At 47.1% G+C, this 22,337-nt stretch overlaps 5 protein-coding genes, 1 long non-coding RNA gene and 1 other non-coding gene across 12 annotated transcripts; 4 read left to right on the top strand and 3 right to left on the bottom strand.

The window, feature by feature from the left end:
* The first annotated feature begins 308 nt into the window (after nt 1–308).
* On the top strand, nt 309–1,354 carry LOC4802043 (cyclopentanol dehydrogenase-like). Its single transcript, XM_001358999.4, has one exon. It carries the CDS (start codon nt 514–516, stop codon nt 1,285–1,287), a length of 774 nt encoding a protein of 257 aa, XP_001359036.2. The 5' UTR covers nt 309–513; the 3' UTR covers nt 1,288–1,354.
* A 319-nt stretch (nt 1,355–1,673) lies between these two features.
* Nucleotides 1,674–2,650, bottom strand: LOC4802044 (glucose 1-dehydrogenase-like). The gene has a single exon (XM_001359000.5). The coding sequence runs from the start codon at nt 2,558–2,560 to the stop codon at nt 1,790–1,792; it is 771 nt and encodes a 256-aa protein (XP_001359037.2). The 5' UTR covers nt 2,561–2,650; the 3' UTR covers nt 1,674–1,789.
* A 225-nt stretch (nt 2,651–2,875) lies between these two features.
* Wdr33 (WD repeat domain 33) lies at nt 2,876–7,568 on the top strand. Its single transcript, XM_001359001.4, has 9 exons — nt 2,876–3,023; nt 3,161–3,561; nt 3,620–3,889; nt 3,948–4,099; nt 5,417–5,514; nt 5,586–5,712; nt 5,781–6,014; nt 6,073–6,284; nt 6,356–7,568. The coding sequence occupies exons 2-9, from the start codon at nt 3,277–3,279 to the stop codon at nt 7,414–7,416; spliced, it is 2,439 nt and encodes an 812-aa protein (XP_001359038.2). The 5' UTR covers nt 2,876–3,023; nt 3,161–3,276; the 3' UTR covers nt 7,417–7,568.
* Nucleotides 7,569–8,713: 1,145 nt separating this feature from the next.
* On the top strand, nt 8,714–8,785 carry TRNAE-CUC (transfer RNA glutamic acid (anticodon CUC)). The gene has a single exon. It is a non-coding gene; the product is annotated as a tRNA-Glu (tRNA).
* Nucleotides 8,786–9,011: 226 nt separating this feature from the next.
* Xe7 (A-kinase anchor protein 17A) lies at nt 9,012–12,699 on the bottom strand. 3 transcript variants are annotated; one of them, XM_033377007.1, is made up of 9 exons: nt 12,549–12,699; nt 12,053–12,238; nt 11,532–11,992; nt 11,210–11,467; nt 10,626–10,833; nt 9,891–10,555; nt 9,770–9,829; nt 9,639–9,722; nt 9,012–9,569 (listed from the first exon to the last, which is right to left on the bottom strand). In XM_033377007.1, the coding sequence occupies exons 2-9, from the start codon at nt 12,164–12,166 to the stop codon at nt 9,089–9,091; spliced, it is 2,331 nt and encodes a 776-aa protein (XP_033232898.1). In that variant the 5' UTR covers nt 12,167–12,238; nt 12,549–12,699; the 3' UTR covers nt 9,012–9,088. The 3 variants fall into 3 exon arrangements, with proteins under 3 accessions (XP_033232898.1, XP_033232897.1, XP_001359039.3); XM_033377006.1 differs by having other exon boundaries at nt 9,639–9,704; nt 12,053–12,699; XM_001359002.5 differs by having other exon boundaries at nt 12,053–12,699.
* Nucleotides 12,700–12,811: 112 nt separating this feature from the next.
* On the bottom strand, nt 12,812–15,706 carry LOC117183345 (uncharacterized). The gene is made up of 2 exons (XR_004468505.1): nt 15,136–15,706; nt 12,812–13,032 (listed from the first exon to the last, which is right to left on the bottom strand). It is a non-coding gene; the product is annotated as an uncharacterized lncRNA (long non-coding RNA).
* On the top strand, nt 13,184–21,926 carry Atg17 (autophagy-related 17). 4 transcript variants are annotated; one of them, XM_015182078.2, is made up of 5 exons: nt 13,184–14,115; nt 16,595–19,701; nt 19,771–20,134; nt 20,203–20,302; nt 20,827–21,926. In XM_015182078.2, exons 2-5 carry the CDS (start codon nt 16,802–16,804, stop codon nt 21,582–21,584), a joined length of 4,122 nt encoding a protein of 1,373 aa, XP_015037564.2. In that variant the 5' UTR covers nt 13,184–14,115; nt 16,595–16,801; the 3' UTR covers nt 21,585–21,926. The 4 variants fall into 4 exon arrangements, with proteins under 4 accessions (XP_015037564.2, XP_001359040.5, XP_033232895.1 ...); XM_001359003.5 differs by lacking the exon at nt 13,184–14,115 and adding an exon at nt 15,818–15,933; XM_033377004.1 differs by lacking the exon at nt 13,184–14,115 and adding an exon at nt 15,886–16,075.
* The last annotated feature ends 411 nt before the right edge of the window (nt 21,927–22,337 follow it).

A 22,337-nucleotide genomic window follows, 5' to 3' on the forward strand; every position in this document is an offset into this window, starting at 1 on the left:
ACGAAGTTTCTTTACGAGCTATCTTCTCGCTAAGAGTCGAAAGAAAGCTATTTAAAAAACTAAACATTGTGAGCGTATGTACAATTGGAATTGGATAGGAGCATTAGAAAGCGGGCTATAAGGACAAAAGCCTACCTAAAACAAGCCTTAATGGAAGAATGGAGAATTATAGGGGAGACTCTACCAAAAATTTGCTCATCGAAATATGCCGTACTTTTTTGTTTTTTACTATTACTATGTTTTGAAATAAGTTTTTTGCTGTGCCAAAAATGTTGTTCGTCACTGTATTTAGCAGTGTATATAGCAGCTATCTCCTACTCGAAATATGAACTGTATAGTGCGTGAATTAAACTGATAATTATCTACAATTCACACTCTGCTTTATTTCACAACGACTGGAAACTGCCATAACACAAAAGCTAGCGCTATCGATATTGTTATCGACTTCAATGTCAACCTCGACACCCAACACCACTCCACTTCCAGCGGATCGTTCGAAGAGTCAACGCAAACATGCCCTGTTTCAAAGATAAGGTTATTATTGTGACGGGTGCCAGCTCCGGGATTGGGGCCTGCACTGCCGTTCACCTGGCCCGTCTGGGCGGCCTCCTGACCATTGTGGGACGCAATGTGGAGAAGCTGAAGGCCACAGCGGATGAGATTGTCGCCGCTGGAGGAGCCCCGGCCCTGCTGATTGCTGCAGACATGAACAAGGAATCTGATGTCGAGAAGATTGTTTCTGCCACGCTGGTTAAGCACGGACGCGTCGATGTGCTGGTAAATAATGCGGGAATCCTTGAGACGGGCACCATTGAGAACACCAGTCTGGAGCAGTACGATCGCCTAATGAACACTAATGTACGCGCCATCTATCACCTCACCATGCTGGCCACCCCCGAGCTGATCAAGACGAAGGGAAACATTGTGAACGTGTCCAGTGTGAACGGAATCCGATCTTTCCCCGGCGTGCTCGCCTATAATGTGTCCAAGGCAGCCGTGGACCAGTTCACCCGCTGCGTGGCCCTGGAGCTGGCTCCCAAGGGAGTGAGGGTAAACTCTGTTAATCCGGGAGTGATCATTACCGAGCTGCAACGTCGTGGAGGGCTAGACGACGAGGCATATGCCAAGTTCCTGGAGCACGCAAAGGTCACCCATGCTCTGGGCAGGCCCGGAGATGTGTCAGAGGTGGCAGCTGCCATTGCTTTTCTCGCTAGTAATGAGGCCAGCTTCAGCACGGGAATAAGTCTGCCCGTGGACGGTGGTCGCCACGCCATGTGTCCGCGATAAGATGTGCTGTTCCTAGTCCGAGTGTCCAAAATAATTTAAATATATTTTGTTGCTTGCAGTCTCTAAATTTGTAACTTAATTTCAATGGGCAGCAATGAATGTTTAAAGGTGAATAAGGAACTGTAAGCAGTTTGCAGCGATCCCGGTGGAATGTTCTGAGATCCTCTCAAAGTAGAGGCACCTTTCGATCAGGCACACATCTCTGCCTGAATGTGGGGTCTGCGTACTTATCTTACTTGTCGGATTAATCCTGGAATAATTCGAGGGAATCCAAACGGTGGAACTGTTAAACTATTCGAACTACATGCCTTGCCCACAGTTGTTGAGCAAGATGAGGCATGTTTTATGACAGTTTGTCAGCCGAAATGCGGGGGGCCATAAGCAAGTAATGTGTCCCTCTACTAGCTGTTCATTTTAAGCTATGTATGTACATATGTATATTTATTAGAAAAAGCACAAAATAAATGCAAGAATTGATCAGACTGGAGCTCATTTGCGAATTCTATCTGGGGCACATGGCGTGGCGACCACCGTCCACGGGCAGACTTATTCCCGTAGTGAAGCTGGCCTCATTACTAGCGAGAAAAGCAATGGCAGCTGCCACCTCTGACACATCTCCGGGCCTGCCCAGAGCGTGGGTAACCTTTGCGTGCTCCAGGAACTTGGCATATGCCTCGTCGTCTAGCCCTCCACGACGTTGCAGCTGGGTAATGATCACTCCCGGATTAACAGAGTTAACCCGCACTCCCTTGGGGGCCAGCTCCAGGGCCACGCAGCGGGTGAACTGGTCCACCGCTGCCTTGGACACATTATAGGCGAGCACGCCGGGGAAAGATCGGATTCCGTTCACACTGGACACGTTCACAATGTTTCCCTTCGTCTTGATCAGCTCGGGGGTGGCCAGCATGGTGAGGTGATAGATGGCGCGTACATTAGTGTTCATTAGGCGATCGTACTGCTCCAGACTGGTATTCTCAATGGTGCCCGTCTCAAGGATTCCCGCATTATTCACCAGCACATCGAGCTTGCCATACGCCCGAAGGGTATCGGCCCATACACGCTCAATATCCTCCGCCTTACTGATGTCACCCACAACTAGAGCTGGGGCGGACTTGCTCGCCTCACTGCATTGCTGGGCTACCTTTTTAAGATTATCCACATTGCGTCCGTTCAGGGCCAGGCAGGCGCCGAGCCTCGCAAATTTCAGAGCAGTTGCGGCCCCAATCCCAGAGCTCGCTCCTGTAATTAAAATAACTTTACCAGCGAAATTCATGATCTGATCCGTGTTATGCAAGTTTCAAACAAGTTCGCAATCTCAGTGCGCATCTTGTGAGGTTTTGTTGTGGGTACTCTGGCAAATCACCCGTCTCCCTGAAAAACCGGGTTCACATCCCTTCCAATTTTATGATGGTGGGTTTCTTATTTTTTAATTTAAATTGTATTATTATTATATATTATATTATATTGATATATTATCACTGGCTGGCGGCGGTAGCAGAAGGACAGGGCCGTGGGATCTAATCCAAAGAGTTCATTTGCGACAGTTAGTGGGGATAGTATACATTTTTCGGTGCGATACTTTCGATGGTAAACCGAAATAGTCGATAGTCGGCTTATTTTTAGTCGATAGTATCGACAGCGCTATCGCTTTATTCCCAATTATTTTCAATGCGCCTTTTTTATTTAAATTACATTATTATAAGCCTTAAGCAAATGCAATATCTGTAGAATAACAAGTAAGTAGAGTGGCTGTCGCCAGCATAATTCGTTTAATTAAATATTAGCTCCGAAGCGAGCAAATCGACACAGAGTTTTGCGCCGTGTGATTGTGTGTGTGTGTGTGTGTGTATGAACGAAGAAAATTTTATTGCAGAAAGGTCCACGACGCGTAGCGAAAAATTCGTTAAAAAGAGAAAGAAAGGATTACAGATACATTTATCAGGACTAAGCTAAGCTAAGAAGAAATACGAAAATAGACGGCAAAAAGCAATGGACGTGTCACAGCCCCCGCCTCAGTTGCTGACGGCGCCATCTGCGCTGGCGACGAACTTCACATCCCTCCCTCCTCCCTCGATGGGCGGACAACACTACAGACATTACCATCCTCATCACGGCTCCAACAAGCATGGCTATAACCAGTTCAAGCCCTTCATGCCAGGTGGTTTTCAGCGGCCCTTTGGCATGTCGCAGGACGATTTCGATGGGAAGCGATTACGCAAAAGTGTAATGCGAAAGACCGTGGACTACAATGCATCCATAATCAAGGCCCTGGAGGTGAGTGGGAGGCTTTCAGGCGCACCGCAAACTCTAAAAATATTTTACTTGCTTGCAGAATCGTCTTTGGCAGCGCGATCACAGGGATCGACTGGCCCTGCAGCCTGATAGCATATATGTGCCTCATATGCTGCCGCCTTCCAGCTATCTAGACAATCCCTCAAATGCGGTGACAACGCGATTCGTCAAGACCGCCACCAACAAAATGCGCTGTCCCATCTTTACGCTAGCCTGGACGCCAGAGGGCAGGCGTCTGGTCACCGGAGCCAGCTCTGGCGAGTTTACGCTATGGAACGGACTCACATTTAACTTCGAGACGATCCTTCAGGTAAGTTGGAACCCCGCCAGCAAGCGGAGCCAAGCTAATCAAGTGATGTGTCGCCCAGGCCCACGATATATCGGTGCGCACCATGGTGTGGTCACACAACGACAGCTGGATGGTAACCGGAGACCACGGCGGCTATGTTAAGTACTGGCAGTCCAACATGAACAACGTCAAGATGTACCAGGCCCACAAGGAGGCCATTAGGGGAATAAGGTATAGCCATTTAATCGTAACTGTCAACTGTACTATTTACCCATTCGTAGGCGCTGACGCAAGCATTCGGCCACCGTCAATAGCAAGTCAAAGTGGCAGCCACAGGCAAAGCCAGAACTTAGTCCAAATTAAAACACTAGCTCGCGGAGCTTACCCTCATGGTGGTTGTCGTTGTCGTTGTCGTTGTAGTCCCGTTGTCTCGCTAGACGATTTGGCACGGGTCGCGGGGGCAGTAGCGTGCATTCACTTCCTCAGATACCTTGTTGGATGTTTAATAGATCGGTTACTACCAGCGCTGTTTTTGCTGTTTATCAATAAAGTTATCCCTCGAGTAACATTCCATTTCTTAGCCATTCCTCCTTGCCTTCCTTGACTGAGGCAATTACGATTAACAAAAGTTCACAAAAGAACGAATCTCATACCTCCCCATATCTGTGTTATAGCTGTAAAGAATTAAAGACTGAAAGTGAAATGCAATACTGAGAAACCTGAGAAACAATAAAAGCAACCAACTTAACTCAAAACGAAACTACTGCACCATTTTATTTACGAGGACACAGCATCAACAACAACCAACAACAAATAAAATAAAAACTGAATGCAACAGCTGATTGTTTAAAAATTCGGGGGTTCGAGTGTTTTCTTTTGTGAGCCGATGCCGATCTGCCTGGTCCCAGCCTGGCCTACCACAATTCCGGCGACTGGGTCGACATCTTGCGAGCGTATCTACCCACAGAAAACATAGTTACGCCAAACTCCAGAAGGCATCGCATCTGTTGTTAAACGCTTTTGTAATGGATACGGCGGGTTCTAAATGAGATCGCTTTCCCGAAAAATAACTCAAATTAAAATTTAAAAACCTTTCAATATGTTCTATGGTCTTTGTTTATTTTTCCTTATGAATCGTAGTTGTTGTGATAACCTTCATATAAAACCACAAAAATTAATTAATTTGGCTTATTAAATGAATTGCGGATGACATTTGGAAGAATATATAAGAAAGAACCCCAAAATAAGAGCAATAAAATATATGGTTACCCGAATTAGCCGAAACGATTGGAAGCGAAATTGAATTTGAGAAACGCCAAACTTTAGAGAAATAATAAATTATCGTTACATGGAATACCTAATTGACGATTTCCTTTTCTGGTGAAGAACAACATAACTAAGAAAGAAGAAATATATAAGATATATAACATTCGGCATTCATTCATAATCGTAGGACATGATTAATTCACACACACACACACACACACACACCTCAATCCGTATTTCGTTACGTTCTAACCTTTCTCCAATGCAATCCACTAAACGCAGTTTCAGTCCCACGGACAGCAAGTTTGTAAGCGGCAGTGATGACGGCACCCTGCGGATCTGGGACTTTATGCGCTGCCAAGAGGAGCAAGTGCTGCGAGGTAAGTGCCAGATGCTAGATGACAGTGGTAGACGTGGAACATTAAATGCAAACATTTTCCGGACTACATAGGTCATGGTGCCGATGTCAAGTGCGTGCACTGGCATCCGCACAAAGGAATGATCGTGAGTGGGAGCAAGGATAACCAGCAGCCCATCAAGATCTGGGACCCCAAGAGCGGGATTGCCCTAGCCACGCTGTGAGTATCGCCCCAGTAGGACTAAACCACCAGCCACCTTTCATTGAATCACGTCCGATTTTACACAGGCATGCCCACAAGTCCACGGTGATGGACCTAAAATGGAATGACAATGGAAACTGGCTGGTCACCGCCTCGAGGGACCATCTGCTCAAGCTCTTCGACATACGGAATCTGCGGGAGGAGGTCCAGGTGTTCCGTGGCCACAAAAAAGAGGCTAGCTCTGTGTCCTGGCATCCGATTCACGAAGGCCTCTTCTGCTCCGGCGGCTCCGATGGGTCCATACTTTTTTGGAATGTTGGGTGCGTTTGGCTTTGAGTTTAGCAGTGATTCTCTAAATAAATCATGCATCTCTTGCAGAACGGATAAGGAAATCGGTTGCGTGGAGACGGCCCATGACAGCATTGTGTGGACTCTGGCCTGGCATCCGCTCGGGCACATCCTGTGCTCGGGCTCCAACGACCATACCATTAAGTTCTGGACCAGGAATCGTCCGGGAGATCTTATGCGGGACAAATACAACTTGAACACATTGCCCGCCAGCTTGGCTGCACTGGATGAGTGTGAATACGGTAGGGTCTTGTCTTGGACGGTTCGAACAGAGAGTGTTCCGGATCTTCTTCACGTAATTCCCTTCTTACAGATGACGCCATAATACCCGGAATGGGACCTGAGGACAGGGTGGAGTTTACCGAGAGTCTTACAGCCGACAAGGGCTTCATTCCCGGCCTGGATCTGGATCCCAGCAAGGCGCTCAGCGATCGGGACAGGGAGAAAAAGGTGCCCTACAGCAAGCCCATACCACGGAACTTCCAGGTGCAGTGGGCGGGTCCTCGCCGTGCCGACGATCCTAGTGTGCTCACAATCCACGACGAACTGGCAGCTCGAGAGGCCAAGGACTTGTCCAACGGCCTGACTCACCAGCAGATAAGCGAAAACACCCTGGAGGGCATTCTGGCCAGTGGTATGCTGAACGGCCTCGATCCTCATACAATTGTCGGGGTTTTTGCCTACAATCGCTTCATTCGCGTGCATCCCGATTCGCGTCTGATGGGGGCTATACGCCAGGGAGCGGACTTCCTCAACAAGTACGTGGACGCTGGCAAGTTGGAGGAACTGAGCGATGTGGTGCCCCTGAAGGACCGATCACGATCTGTCTCCCCTGCGGTGGAGGCTCGCGGCGAGGTTGCCTCGCCCCCAACGAAAAAGTCGCGATTTGAGCCCCGACAGCACAACGCTCAGTTGGTATGCGTGCGCGAGCTCCTGCTCCTGAAGAAGCCCTTCCTGCCCTCGCTCGTCACCGTTAAGGCACAACAGCCCAACACGGAGTTTGTGGATGAGCCACCACTGGAGCAGTGCGATCGGGAGAGAGAGAGGGATCGCGAGAGAGAGCGAGATCGGGAACGAGATCCATCCCAATCGAACAGACCCAATCCATGGGCTGCCAATTCTCCTTGGACGAACAATGGAAACGGCGGGGGCGGAGGCAATGGCTCCAATGGCTTCAGCAACAACGGCTCAGACAACTTCAACGAGCGAGAGCGGGACCAGTTTCCAAAGAGTGGCAACAACAACTCCAACAGTGGCGGACAGCAACGCCGCAGGCGTGGCAACAACAACTCCGGCTCCAGTGGCGGCGGAGGTGGGGGAGGTGGCGGCAGCGGGAGCGGAAGAAATCGAGGGCGAAACAACAGACGCTTCTAAACAGAATCAAATCTTGGAACCATCTCTTATCCGTACATTCTCTAATTGTAAGCACGCTCTTTTAGTTGACACAATCACTTATGCAACACTGCTTTTTAATGCGAACACTCGCTATGTATTGTTTTATAAAGAAAAAATCCGATTGTAATATATTCCAAAAATGTGTTTTCATTCCAGGATTCTTCAGTGATCCCAATATGATCACAATCACAATCTTTTCGGTTTCCCGACCAAACCACGTTGTGGTCATCCCTCATTTCACCTACTAATTTTAAAATTGTTCACAGCTTTATTCTATATAGTACATATGTATATTTTTATATAAAGTTTGAGCACGAAGACTTGTCAAGCCTTGAAATATATGTGTAGTACCAAAGACTATAGTCTTTGTATAGTCTTTGGTATTGTATAGTCTTTGCTCGAACTTATCAGAACGTCTTAGTAAAAGAATTTCCCAGGCCTATTGATATGATTTCCAAATGTAAGCGGTACCACATTTGTGTGTGTGTGTGCTTTCATGAGGCGCGAGTGGCTGCAGAACTTCACTTCAAGATCGATCATCACCATATTTCGCACTTCCCCGTCTGGCAAATTTCTATCTAATTTATTTGAATTGAATCGAAATTAGTTGAGAGCGATATGATAAACAATGTTTTTCGATTTGTTTCCCGCGGTAAAACAAACAACAAAGACAGGTAAGGTCAAAGACGGTCAGCTGTAGACCGTGCGAAAACTCGGAAAATTCGAGATTTATCCCGCAGTGTTCCAACGATTGGCCTTGCGAATTATTATTAATTGTGATCGCAAAAGCCAATCAAACGGGATCCTGAATCCTCTCGAACTGGTATGGAAGACCAGTTTGACTAATAATCGGAATTGATGATCGTCAGTTGAATTTGTTCATCACTTTCTTGACGGACAACTACGTACCGTCTTATAATTTTGGATAATTCAGACATGATTATGATCGATACCACCTTCAGCAGTAAATTATGTGGCGGAGTTCCTGGCACATCAATCAAGGGCAAACAAAAGCATGTCTAGTGTCAATTAAAGCTTAAACTATAAATATTTTTCGATGAGCGGATCAAAATTTGCATAGACTTTGCATTCTTTCAATTGAATATTCTATTAGATTATTCTATTCTATATTTAAAAGCCATTGGCCACTACGTCTTCCTATAAAGAAATACCCCTCGTTTGGAAGTATGGAAAAAACCAACTCTATATATAATCTATAAAATAAAGAACCATCTATTTTTGTGAACCTGGAATGGAATTCGCTTATAAGTGTCTATCCCATATTGTCTAGTGGTTAGGATACCCGGCTCTCACCCGGGAGGCCCGGGTTCAATTCCCGGTATGGGAAACAGAAGAAACTCTTTTTAATTATTTTTTGTTATTACAAATGAAGAAAAAGCTTTTTGTGGAGTGTGCAAATACTACTATAGAGGAAATTATATTTTTAGAGCACTAAAATAGAGAAACGTATATTTTTGTAATGTATTCTTGGAAGATTATTCCGGTTGTTCTCTGTATTACAAATATCTTAAAACAGTTCAGAATACCCTCTGTAAAGGTAGAGAAACTGTCTCTTAAGGCTTCAGAATTTAATTTTAGAATTTTATTTTTTGTGTGGAACCTTACAAAACAATGCTAAAATAATTGAAATCTATGCAGCCAGAGAGTTGCGGCGACTGCTCCGTTTGCTGCCGCCTTGTCTATCTTCATCGTTTGATTCCTTTTGTAGTTTGGTGTCCACATGATTGCTGCTGTGGCTGTTGGTTCTCTGCTGCCGGAAATTCTGCTTTATCTCCCGCTCCTCTTCGCGCATTCGATCCTTGGTGTGCTGCTCGATGGTGCGCTGAATTTGCTCAGCAGAGGCAACTAGTTTGTCAGCCTCCAGAACAATGTTTCTGTCCGTATTATTACGACTGGGGCTGCGACTGGGGCTGCGACAGTGACTGCGACTACGACTGCGACTCCGGTGACGACTGCGATGCTCGCGACGGGAATGAGAGCGCTTTCGAGAGTGGGAGCGGGATCGTGAATAGCTGACCGAGCGGGATCGTCGCGTGGAGGCCAATTTGCGATTCTTTCGTTGTGACGGCGTCTTGCTGCGACTGCGCGAATGAGATCGGCTGTGACTTCGTCTATAAATACAGAATTTCACAATTAGTAAAATACAGTAGATGAAATGACGCGGGCTGTTGCTGCGTTACCTTGATCTTGATGAGTAAGATGATTTGCGGTAGTGGGATCGACTGCGACTGCGCGACTGAGAGCGTCTGGAACGACAGATGATTCTGTTCAAAAAAATATGAAAAACACCATTCTGAAGCGAATTACTTACCGTCGTCCATGCGATCTACTACGACTCCTGGAATAGGACGAGTCAGAACGCGAGCGATGCCTGCAATTACAATAGATCAACATGTAATACAAGGATTCCCAGATGCTTACAATATATGTACCTTGCACGCGACGACTTGTGATGGTAGCCATTGTCGTTATCTTCGTCGCCATAGCGATCGTGCTTAGGATTGTAGTACGAGGATGATCCATCGTACCCAGGCCGACCACCACGGAAGGCTGCACCACGACCCCGACCTCGACCGCGGGGTCTTGGGGCAAATCCTCTATAATTACTAGAGACGGGAAATGGAGCTGCGGGGCGATAAAGAGCTCCAGGAAAGACTCCGGGTAAGCCGTATCCGAACATGGACAGCGATTGCATCCACTCGCTGGCTGCTTCGGCATTGTAGGCGGCTTGGCCTGGTAAAGCGCCAACGGGCATGGCAGTAGCGGGCTTGAATGGATTCAATGCGGAGCTGGCGTCATTTGATAGGGAATCTGCAGCCCCGGGAGCTGCAGTTGCGACCAAGCCATTTCCCTTATGCTTCTTGCTGGCACCCTTGGCGTTCTCGTCGTCGCTGCTGCAATCGGCAGCAGAGTTCTTCTTGGACTTACTCTTTAGCAGACCCATTAATGGAGTATTGCTTTTGATCTCCTGAACAATTTTTCGCTGTTCAGAAACCAGCTTCTCTGTGGCAGCCTTATACTTCTCCACCAGACGGCCACGTTGAATGTCCTTGGCCTCATCTTGTCGGGCCCGACGTGGCTTATCTTTTTGCTTCAACTACAGAGAAAACAAATAATGCTATCAATAAACATTGAAAGTGTTGTGTAGCTCCCGCTTGTATCTGTACCTGTATGCGGTCAAATAGCTTCTCCAGGGTGCGTATGCTCTCCAGCTTGCGCTGAGCTATCAACAGCTTGCGCTCCTCGATGCGTATCTTTTGAGAGATCTCCACCTGGCCGCGCTCTTGGATTTTTTTGAGATGTTTTTCTTTTCGTTTTTCTTCCCGTTCACGCTGCTTTTCCACCTCGGCTAATTTCAATTCTTCTTGCTTTTGCCTGTAATTTTTTTTGCAATTTTGCAGGATTTTTTTTTGTCTTGTCTATATTTTTTGTTATATGCATAAAAATAGTTTTTTTTGTTAACTGTTCGTCTAGAAGATACAGAGAACGGTAGGGTAGGCTAAAGGCCCCACTCGCCCAACGACCGCCGTGTGAGAAACATAAAAAGCAATACTCTTTGTGAGAGAAAAATGTCAAACGCCAGGATATGAAACCAATAATACTCGCAGTAGTTATACAACTCTATATAAAAACTAAATGAAGAATCGGAAGTGTGCAAGGAATAATATATGATTAAAAGAGATGTTGTAAAACAAATCTTTAGCCTATCTTGATTATTGACTTCATTTCCTGACTCGAACAAATATCAAACCTTTCGCGCTCCAGTTGTTCGGCCTGTTGTTTCTTTAAGCGATCCCGCTCCTCATCCTCCGCCTGGGCTTTGGCAATGCACCGCTTTCTCATGCGTTCGCGGCGCTGGACATGGGAGTCGCTAAGATGCTTCTGCTTGTCGAAGTTGACACAAATGTTGATGGCCTGGGTCTTGTCCACGAACTTTCGTACTAGCTTTGTGCCACGGAACTCATCCATAGCACGTACAAAGCTGGTGTATTCTTCAAACTGTACATAGCTGAAGCAAGGATTCAAATTGTAACGAAATATCTATTCGCACAGATCAGGAATGTAATACTCACGCTTCGAAGAGAACATCTTGGTCGAAACTGAACGTACGCATTCCGTTGATGTCCGATTGCATGCTCTTACGATAAGGATCACATATGGGTATGTCTACGGCACGGACGCGACCAAATTTCTCGAAGATGCGCTTGAAAATGCTTTCGCTCGGCTTGACCTGCTCCTCGTGCTCCGAGTGCCTTGGGCAGAACCAACGCATGGGTAGATGCGTTAGATGAATGGTATCTGGCCGCTCGCCTGCCTTCATTTCATCCATGTTTCGGGCATCGCGAAAATACGAGTCCCAGTCGTGACGTGTGGGAAACTCATCCTTGGACTCGGCGCATCGTACTCGGAAAGATTCGCTGAAGCCAGAGATGCGCAACGAAATGCCGTCCAAACGTTCTCGGGCTAAACGAAGACGCTTGCGCTCGTCCAGCTCCGCTTCGAAGCGTATGTAGTCTACAGTGCTCTTGGATACCTGTAATCCAAGGAGAAGTTAAAGACGCATCCCATCTGCTGATATAGCTTAGGTACATACTTTGAGCACTAGAAACTTGTCCGGTTTGAGCTCAGCGCTCAGTTTGTCCATTATCTCCAAGTTGGATACGGATTTGCCGGATTTAATTTTCGGCAATGAAACGGAGATTTGCATTTTTGCCCACGGCTTGAGATACAAGCTGTGGGGCAGGTAAAGTGGTGTGCAGTCTGCCACATTTTCTATAGTCTGAATGTTGATCATTTTTCAATGTACATATGTTATGTGGAGTTATTTTCGGCAAAATACAATGTAATGTAATTAATAAATGGGGCAAAATACGGAAATAGATATCGTTTTGTTATGTGTTTACCAAATACACAGAAAAAGTTACACCTGGGGTAAGAAAAATTATCTCAAAGAACACCTTAGATGAACAGAAATACCGCCCCTGTCATTTGACGACGTGAGTATGTATTTATGTGTGCCTAAATGGGTGAAAATTCTGTGTCCGGTCCGTCTATTCCACTGTGGGTTTCTATTTTTTAAATGTCAGAACCTTGTCAATGCTACTTAAATGAAATGAATGCTATCACTTTATGCCAACGGCGCGCTGGTTGCTAAAAAGAAATTTTAATATTATTTTCTGTATGTTGGGTTTGCACTTTTTCGCTGGTGGTGGGTGACTATCGATAGCTTTTCTTTATGAACTGCAAGTAGAGATGGGATGAAATTATTGTTGATTTTAAAATTCAAGTAGACACTTGAAGGAGGAATTCACAAGAAAACCACATAAAAAAAAGTTAACCAAACACAACAGTATCTCATGTTTATAATCAATTAATTATGCATAGTTTTTGTTTTAACAGGATTTATAGAAAGTTTTGTGGTAAAAAATTACAAAGGTAGCTGTATATAAAAAGCCAAATTTTATTTTCTATTCATGAAACTCCCATAATTTTGTCTTTTTCGACGATTTGGTCGGCATTTGGATACCTCCGAAAACGGTATCTCATCCTGAGCTTGGATTTCAAATAGTTGACCTGTGGGAAGACCTCCAAAAGTGAAGGTTTTGAAAAAAAACTTATAAATATATTATATATTTTTTCAGGCAATAGTAATTTTCAACTTTGTATAGCAATCAAACTTGAAAGATCTAGCTAGAAAACTGCTGATATGGCAACAGTACGTATCAACACTCTTGGGCGATGCGATGATTTACTCATGCTATCGATATTACCAAAAATATTTGGTCGTCATTCTCACAGCATAAGTGAGAACGAAGTGCGTTATTTCATTTTTATACCATTTAATTTAATTAGAAATATAAGAATATCAACAATATGCGTGAGTGAAATTGTGCGACTCCAAAAACCAAAACGGGTTAAATGACTTCGGGTAACTGGCTTAAAACTGACGCGAAATAAAACTGCCAACAGCTACAACCAGATGCAGAAAGCATAAGCAAGCAAACAAGCAAAAACAACACCTACAGCAGTAGCAGCAACAACAACGCAATTGTGATAGACAAAGAAATAGATTAATAAGGGAAGAAAACAGCAAAAGAGAACGAAGAGAAGGGCCCACAAAACGCAACAACCCAAGCACTGCGGGGGCAAATGGGGATATATATTTTTGCATAAACAACATATTAATGAGGAAAAACAGAAATAAATTTAAGCAAACGGTTTTACACACTTGCATACGTATTTGATACGCAACGAAAATAGCTTTAAAGTAATAAGTAATAAGCATAAGCAAGAAGAAGCAGCGGAAAAAGCAAAGCGATACAAAATAAATAAGAAAATCATTTGAAGTAAACGTAAAATAAAACAATATAATACTCGAGCTGAAAGAGACGAAGCAGAAGAGAAGGCAAAACCAAAGCAAAAAGCAAAGAAGAAGAGGCTTGTCGTGTTGTTGTTGACTCGAGTTGGCGTCGACGCTGCGCAGCGCTGCTGTCGCTGGCCACAAATAAAAACAACACAGGCACGGCCACAGCTGATGTAAAATAATTTTCAGTGCTTTTGTGTTCGTGCTCGTTTACAATTGATTAAAACCAAAACACACAAACGCTCCACACCCACACAGGCGCGCCATTGTGAAAATTGATCAAAGATTACAAGGTAAGTGCGAATGTGAGCGGTGCATTAATTAACCGTTAGTTATAGTTTTTATTCACACACACAAACGTCCGCCGACGCCTTTTTTACGGCATAAATCTCTCCCTTTTCCTATATTCGCGTCCCACCCACCCCGCTGAATTGCAAATGCAGCTACACCTGCTGCCATTTTCTTTTGCGAACGTCAGCCAGCAACCCTTGCATATTGCTGCTGTTGTTTTTGTTGTTGACTATGCGTCAGTTCGAGCCAAATTACAATTAATTGCAATCATTTACATATTTTAAGAGAATAGTTGTGCCTGGCCCCTGCACTCGTTTTAGTTTGCGCAGAGAATGGGTATTTTTCTTTATTTTTGAACCCCAGAGTGCAAAAAAATAAAAGCAAAACATTTCACAGCTGAGCAAGAGTGAGAGCAGAAGAGAACGTAAAGTGCGGAATCGAATATCGATATTAGGTGCAAGAGAATCAGCTGATCGTGGCGTTTCAGTTAAATTTTCGAGTGTTAATCACTGTTTAATCACTGTTTGCGTCTAGCTTATCGTTTCTGTGTTTTCTGTTTACTGTTTTTAGCGCTGCCTTGAAGTCTGCCAGCCCTAGTGTTTTGGTTGAACTTATTTACAAGCGCCCCCTTCACATAAGTCTGTATTTATAATTCCCAATTAACGAAATCTCCCCGTGTGTGTATGGATGTCCCCTCACCAATTGCCCATGACCCTACGAGTGTGAAAGTGTTTTTCTTTTCGTTTTTGCCCCCCCACAACGGGCACAGACCGAGAGGAGCTGATAAACTCTGACAGCTCTGCTCTGCTCTTTGGGTGTCGTTAACGTTTGTGTAATCAGTTAGCATAGGACAAGTCTGTGTGGGGGCAGACACGTTCAGGGTTACTGTATTTCTTCCAGCCACACTGATATTCGGAGTTCTCAGCAGCCATGACGACGTCAACTATTTGTAAACGTTTCACATGGTATTATCTTTGATATTTACATATTTCATCATTAGTGATCTTCCTGCAAATGATTACCTCTTATTTACATTCTGATGTATAAATTTAAGTCAGTTTGGGAATCAAAACGGGTTCTCCGTGATACGTGTATTATAGCGAACTTATGTAACTACATATGTAAACTCTTCAATTTCGATTTTGGTATATGATAATTCAGCCCATGCTATGTATTTCATAAATATACTTTTACATTTGTAAAATGCGCAGCTGATAAAAAGTTATCAGTTTGGGGCTCGCTCGCTCGTCCGTTGATGTGGTCTTGGTCAGGTTGTCCCAGGTGGGGGACTTTGACTGCACTCTTGCATGTCAGGGATGACTAATGGGCCGATTATTGCCTTTAATCACTCAGTGTCGGCAGCTAGTATTTCATCAAGTTGCTAAAAAGTAGCTTACAGATGTTCTCTTGGTCGTTTGGGCTGTAATTAGCCGATCGTTCCAGGTATTTCATCACCGCTATAAAATCATGTTCCGTTACACGTTCTCTCTAACGGTGGAAAATTTTGAGAAATGTTGTCAATCTCCTGGAAACTACAGATCTGCTCATAAAACATTCTTAAATTCGTTTAGGTAAAAAAGGAATATGTCCGCAGGTAAAGGGCAGAGCGTCGGCGGTGTACTTGGCATTGACACACGAACAGCAGCCTCCCTATATTTACGTCCATACATATGTACATATGTACGTGTGTGTGTGCTTATGTGTGCGATCGCACACGTGCAGCGCTCTCTTTTCCCATTCTCTCTCGGAGGGTGAGTGGTGACGCGACAACAGTCACTATTTTTCGATACGCCCGCTAGTCTAGACGTGTTTAAATTAAGGTGCGTTGATAATTCGTAGAGTTTGTTTTCGCTTACAACTTGCAAATGTTGTGCGCGTGTGTAAAGTGTGCTGCTTCGTTGTTACTGTAATGTGCGCCTTATCAACGTTTTACACAAGCACCCAAGCTGCGCCAGACAAACTGTAAACAATATTATAAAAATAAAATTGAATAGTCGGCTGTGCACATGGTTTCTGTGCTATTTTTTATTGCGACTCGAAACCGTTCCAGTTAGTCATTAACATTGGAGCTGCCCCCACACTCCGACCTCCGGCAGAGAGCAAACGCAAACAGAGAGAGGCAGCGTCACAATGTCTAACAGCTGTTGATAAATGTAGCTAGCAGAGCAGTGTCTCTCAGAGCATTGAATTTAAAAAAGCTAATAGTTGAAAAAATGTACGATTCGTTATGTGCTTAGAACCAGTTTTAAAGAGGGAAATTTAATTTCAGTTTCTCCCTTGATCTTTAATCAATCTAGCCAGTCCCACAAAAAGCCAATTGAGCATCTCCAAGTGAGAGAGCTTTCTGTTGGCTGGCTTGGGCCCCGAAATTCCTGTTTTTGTTTGTTGTTTTATAAATTGTTTACTTATTTCATTAAAATAAGCAACTGTGAACTGAAGTTTGCTAACCTGCTTCCCGCTCTCTTTTCTTATGTTTTCCAGCATAACCGCCAGGTGGCAGCACCATACTTCGGCGCCACACACACACACACACTTACACGAAACCGCAAGCACACACGTACAGATGAAGGAACAAAACCAATACTATTGAAGCACTGCCAAACCATAAGTGTAGCGAGCAGAGAGGAGACGAAAGCGGTGGAGCTCACGAGGGGGATACACCGAGAGAAGGGATAGAGAAACAGCTCCATGATGCTGTACGTATTCCATGTGGACGTCGGTCGCATGCTGAGCTTCGACATGAACGTGGCCCTGCAGTCCGTGGAGAACCTGAAGGAGACAATACAGAAGCTGCACGGCATTCCCGCCGTCAATATTGTGCTGCTGGTGAGCGGGGGCGAGATGCTGACGCACTCCACCCAGGTGTCGTGCTACTCGGCTGGCACCGACACCAATCCCATTTACATGTTTCTCACAGGCGACGAGCGGCTGGCTCCCACGATACAGAACAACGACGCCGACGCGGAGCTGCGGCGTCAGGTGGAGGAGAGCCACAGACTGCCGCCGGCCCTCGAGACAGTGCGCCAGCGGGCCCAGCTGGCGCAGCACATGCGTGAGCTGGCGCGCAAGGAGGAGGCGCTTTGCGAGCGACTGGTCCACGAGCAGCACCTGCAGCAGCAGGGCTGGTCGGCTGTGGTGGCCAATATGGAGGATCTGACCATCGAGTTCCGTGAGCGCTTCCACAACTTCTGTCTGGCCTTCGATCGGCATCTGCAGAAGCGGGACAGCTACCTGGAGCTGTTGAGGAACTTCTCCGATGATCTCAAGCAGCTTGCCAGGATTCCCATACTGCCTGGCCTCATGGCTCTCGCCGAGGCCGATTTTCATGGCTTCGACGAGCTGCTGGACAACGATGATGTGTTTGCCCAGCAGCAACAGCAGGAGCAGCAGCAGCAGCAGCAGCAGGGTCTGAATGAATCGTCGCAAGCAGACTCGCCCAACAAGAAACTCAAGATGGGCGATGAGAAGGAGGGGGCTGGTGACGAGGGCTCAGGCCAGGACGTGCCCGCGGACGACACGCAGGCGGCAACCAGAGTGTCCCAGACCTCCACCACCTCCAGCTCCATGGCGCGTCGCCACAATTTGAATCTACTGCAGTGGATCAGCTCGAAGGGAAACCACAGTACGCTGCAGCTGATGTCGGACGAGTGCATCCAAGGGCTGCACATCTTCAGCGCGGATATATATGAAAAGCTCAAGGAGGAGGTGCAACAAATCATCAAGTTGGCCAATCAGGGCGATGTTAAGGAGATAAAGGGGCTCAGCGACCGCCTGTGCAAACTGGAGGACTTCAAGTTCCGTATAAAGAAGATGGTGCAGGAGCAGAAGGAGCAGGCCCTGGCCCTCCAGCAGAACGAGGCGTGTGCGCAGAATCTGCGCGACAATTCCGTGCTGCCCGACTTGTGCCTCTCGCACTGCACTCAGCTGCAGGTGATGCTAGAGAACCACATTAAGATCCGCGAATACTGCCGCTGCATCGCCAACTCCAAGGATGAGCTGGGCAAGAACCTGCACACGCGTCTGCGGCGCATCGTGTGGATCGAGAACGGCATGAGCGAGTTCGACAACCGACTTCTCTTCAATCACCGCTGCCTGAGGCGGGCGGAGCGGCACATAAGCATCATCGAGCAGATCCACAGGGCCCCTTGCACCTATGTGGCGGCTGTGGCGGAGGTGGTGCGTCGGAAAATATTCTCCGATGAGTTCCGTCAGTGGGCCACGCGGCTCTCGATCGACTTCGACCGCATCCACAGCGAGGAGCTGCGTCGCCGGGCAGAGTTCAATGCCAGCTTCGACGGCCACTTCTTGAACATCCTCTTTCCCGGCATGGGCGACATGCCGCCCGCCTTTGCCAACGAGCATCCCCTCAGCTTCGATACGCGACTCCCGCCGCTGAACAGATCGGACATTGAGCTGCTATCTGTGCAGCTCCCAGAGCTGGCCGCCCAGCTCCAGTTGCCGAACATGAAGCCTGTGATAGATTTCTTTGTGCATCGATCTGGTTTGGGCAGGGAGCGCGAGCAGGAGGAGGCCGAGCAGGAGCCTCCTCTGTTGGCTCCTCGACTGGTTGAGCTGCAAGGAGCCGCGGCCACATCTGACTGCGAAACGGACACGGAAACAGAGTTTGAAAAACTGACGACGGCCGTCAGGTCCGTGAGCACGACTACCAGCGGCATCGTTGGCGAGCAGATAGCCAGGAGCACGGCCACGGAGGAGCTGCTGATGCTCAGTGCCGGCACCCTCACCGAGGAGAATGGGGCCAGCGTCCAGAGGATGCGCGGGGCCATCGAGGACATGTCCAAACTGGCTCTGGCCTGTCTTTCCGAGGCTCGTGCCAACCTGGGCACATTCCGTAGCGACGCCACTAGTTACCAGGACGAGCTGCGGTCGGAGCTGCAGCTGCTGCAGGATAAGTGGAACGTGCTGCGCATGCAGTGCGAGGAGCGCGAGCGGCAGAGCCAGGAGCAGCTGGAGGAGCTGCGCCACGAGCTGGAGGTGGCAGAGCGAGACAAGCTGGCAGCTGTGGCCCAGGCCAGGGAGCAGCTGATCCACGAGCACAAAACAGAACTGGAGTCTCTGCGCTGCCGCTTCAAGCTGATGACCTCCATGGAGCGCTCGCCCTCGGACAGCAGTCTGGAGAAGCTGGAGCGTCCCACGAGCAGTGCCAGCGTGGCCAGCGCCAGCGCCACCGTGGATGTGGACCAGCTGCTGTGCCAGCAGCGCCAGGAGATGCTGGCTCGGCACGAGCGAGCCATCAGCGAGGCCGTGGAGTCGGAGCGCTCCTTGTGGCAGTCGCGCCTGCTCCCATTGAACTCAGAATCTGTGATGGCCAACGTGGGCATACTGAAGGACATGCTGGCCGAAAAGGAGAGGCAGCTGGAGCAGCTGCGAGAGCAGAACCAGTTCCTCACCCAGGAGTCGTACCAGCTGAAGACGCGCCTGGAGATGATTACCAACGAGGACGGCAACAGCTGGCTCAAGGAGAAGATCGACTATCTGAATCGGGACAAGTGTCGGCTTGAGGAGGAGCTCAACCAAGAGAGGACCAAGCGCCTGGAAATGGAGACCAGTGTGGCGACCATGAAGAGGTATGACTCGGAGTGCATTCTGCCCTTGATTTATTCTTTGAAACTCCATGTTTTTTCTGACATTTGTAGCTCCAGCTACGATATGCCTTCAATGGGCGGTACTCTGACCCGTTCCAAGTCGGCTAGCGGTTCCTGTCATCGGTCCATTGCCCTGGAGGGCTGCGCCAGGGGCGATCTAGTCTTCGTCGTGTGGAGCATGCGCCATGCCCAGTTCATGGTCGTACAGGACTCGCTCACCCTCTACTTTGTCCATGGGGATAGCTTGGCCGGACTCCAGTTGACGCCTCCAAGCACACTCGCTCCGGTTTCTGGCGCTGCTGACGCCTCCGTGGCCATGCCCGTGCCCATGGCCGTAGCGGATTTGAATCAAATCCCTATGCCTTACTATGCCATTGGTCGAGTTGTGGACAAAGAGTATTGCCAGGCGCGAAAGGTAAGTGCCATCAAAGGGCACATGGCCTTCTCATAGGATGACTGCTAATGAATGCGCCCTTTTTGCAGGACGACAATCGGTACCGCGTCAGTAGGGGCTCCAAGTTCTATCGGATCAAGCTGGCGCCCATGCCGTCTCGATATGCTTCGCGGCGAGAGCGTTTAGAATGTAAGTAGCTGTAATCAGAGATGCATTGAAAATGTGCCCCGGAAAACGGTTGAGACTACTTCTACCTATTTGTGGATCGGATATATTCATGCCCGCATTCATCAGGACAACGGGTCGGTGATCAGGTATCATATATTTGAGTTCTGGTCAGCGCCTACGGTACAATCCTTACTATTGGGCCTTCGTAATAGTATAATTTTAATTTCGGCTCGAACATAAAGTTCTTCTTCTCGATTTACTCTGTTTATTCTCGACTTGTCAACTATCGATATCGAACCGAACAGTATTTGTGTACTCCTGCATGCTCCACAGAGTCCGAGCGCGTGTTCAGAGGAGTTTTTCGATAGGGTTATTAGGAGCCTCTTAGAAGGCTAAACATGTTGATAAGCTATTTGGAATGGACCTCTTAAAACAAACATTATGTCTTTTTTGCAGCTCTAGTCTGCTAGGAATGGCAGATCTTGTGCGTTAAATGAATTACTACGAGCCTTTACTTATATGAAATTGTATTTTTTCTTCTTCAGCGAGCTCAGCCGCCTCAGCGACAGGCTCAGCACCAGTGGCAGTGGCATCATTGACTCGAGATGCAGTCGATGCGCCAGGCACATCCGGCAGCAGTGTCTATCTGGGCTTCAAGCAGCGCACTGTGAGCATCACGAGCGTGAACGAGGAGGACGACGAGTCCGCTTCGTTGCTCAGCGAGCGCTGTCGCTACATTAGCGTGAGCGAAGAAGATGAACTGCTTGCTGCAGGCGGCACAGCAATGGTAGCAACGGTCCCAACGGTAGCGGCAACAGCATTAGCGGTTGCAGCGGAAGCAGGGGCAGGAGCAGCAACTCAAGCACAGTCTGTGATAACAGAGCAGCCAACGGCATCGAGCAAACTTAAACTGGATCTACTGTTGGCCTCTGCTGATATAATAACACAACCCCTAACACAACTACCAGAGCGTCAGGACGAGGCGACTGCACCGCCTGTGGCGCCTGTAGCGCCTGTAGCACCTGTGGCGGGTCGGAATCCGAATGAAGCAGCGACCGGCGAGTCGGAGGCGACTGCAGATGCGAAGGAGCCACAACCAATTACCATCTATGTGCCCGCAGCTCCGGGAAAACCTGCGGGTGTTGGGGCGGAGGAGCCTGTTATATCCACTACAGCACCCATAATACCAATGCCGATTGGTACGGCGGCCATAAGCGAGGACTCTGACACCGAGTACCGCTCGCTGGAGGGCAGGGAGGACACGGAGGCCGATGCTGATGCCGATTTTCCCATTTCCGAATAGGATACGATAATTGAGAGTAAAATATATATAACTACGTACATATATACATATTTATGTACATATATGGCGTGTGTATCTAGGCTAGATCTTTTACTCTATGTAGGAACTGAACCGAACCGAACGTTAAGCCGGGCCGGGCAGGGCCACAAAACCCTCTACACCGACACCGACAGAACAACATCAAAACCAGCCACTCCCCTAAAACAGCAACGGAAACCAGCAACAGCAACGTGAAACGCTAGACATACATACTTAAATAATTTAAAGTTTAACAAGTGCAGAATACATATATATTCAAAAGAAAAACAATAACTATAGCAAAAGCTAAAGCTAAAACGGAAAGCAAATGTTTTATTGTAGTCTACATAATGTACTATAACCTAATCGAAGACTCCTGTAAATGAGTTCGAAGAGGGCCTCTCCCTTTCTACATACACCACCCACCCACCCACACACACACACACACACACACACACACACAACTTGCAATTTTCAAATAAAATTAAGGTACGCTGACAATTACTTTTAAATCAAAAATTGAACCCAAAACAATTAGTTTTTGGTTTAATGTGATTCTTTTTTGCTTATTTTAGTGCCAAGAATTTTAATTTATAATCACATTGCATAGTTCCGTAGCGAGTAAAAATTGATTGGATGACAAAATGATATTTTTATAGGATTTTTCAAGGACCAGAACACACACAAAACACACACACACTCACATGCTATATATTGGGCTCAGCCCGGAAGAAC

The sequence above is a fragment of the Drosophila pseudoobscura genome, chromosome 2, assembly GCF_009870125.1.
Source record: "Drosophila pseudoobscura strain MV-25-SWS-2005 chromosome 2, UCI_Dpse_MV25, whole genome shotgun sequence".
Lineage (NCBI taxonomy): Eukaryota > Metazoa > Arthropoda > Insecta > Diptera > Drosophilidae > Drosophila > Drosophila pseudoobscura.

Bases quoted from the DNA above. Each gene is read 5' to 3' on its own strand.
- LOC4802043 (XM_001358999.4), top strand. From the start codon at position 514: ATGCCCTGTTTCAAAGATAAGGTTATTATTGTGACGGGTGCCAGCTCC.
- LOC4802044 (XM_001359000.5), bottom strand. From the start codon at position 2,560: ATGAATTTCGCTGGTAAAGTTATTTTAATTACAGGAGCGAGCTCTGGG.
- Wdr33 (XM_001359001.4), top strand. From the start codon at position 3,277: ATGGACGTGTCACAGCCCCCGCCTCAGTTGCTGACGGCGCCATCTGCG. The intron at 5,515-5,585 runs GTAAGTGCCAGA...CGGACTACATAG, and splicing joins AGAGGAGCAAGTGCTGCGAG to GTCATGGTGCCGATGTCAAG. The intron at 5,713-5,780 runs GTGAGTATCGCC...GATTTTACACAG, and splicing joins GGGATTGCCCTAGCCACGCT to GCATGCCCACAAGTCCACGG.
- Xe7 (XM_001359002.5), bottom strand. From the start codon at position 12,253: ATGATCAACATTCAGACTATAGAAAATGTGGCAGACTGCACACCACTT. The intron at 9,830-9,890 runs GTACATATATTG...TTGTAATTGCAG, and splicing joins CACAAGTCGTCGCGTGCAAG to GCATCGCTCGCGTTCTGACT. The intron at 9,570-9,638 runs GTAACGCAGCAA...CTGTATTTATAG, and splicing joins TCTTACTCATCAAGATCAAG to ACGAAGTCACAGCCGATCTC.
- Atg17 (XM_015182078.2), top strand. From the start codon at position 16,802: ATGATGCTGTACGTATTCCATGTGGACGTCGGTCGCATGCTGAGCTTC. The intron at 19,702-19,770 runs GTATGACTCGGA...TGACATTTGTAG, and splicing joins AGTGTGGCGACCATGAAGAG to CTCCAGCTACGATATGCCTT. The intron at 20,135-20,202 runs GTAAGTGCCATC...CCCTTTTTGCAG, and splicing joins AGTATTGCCAGGCGCGAAAG to GACGACAATCGGTACCGCGT.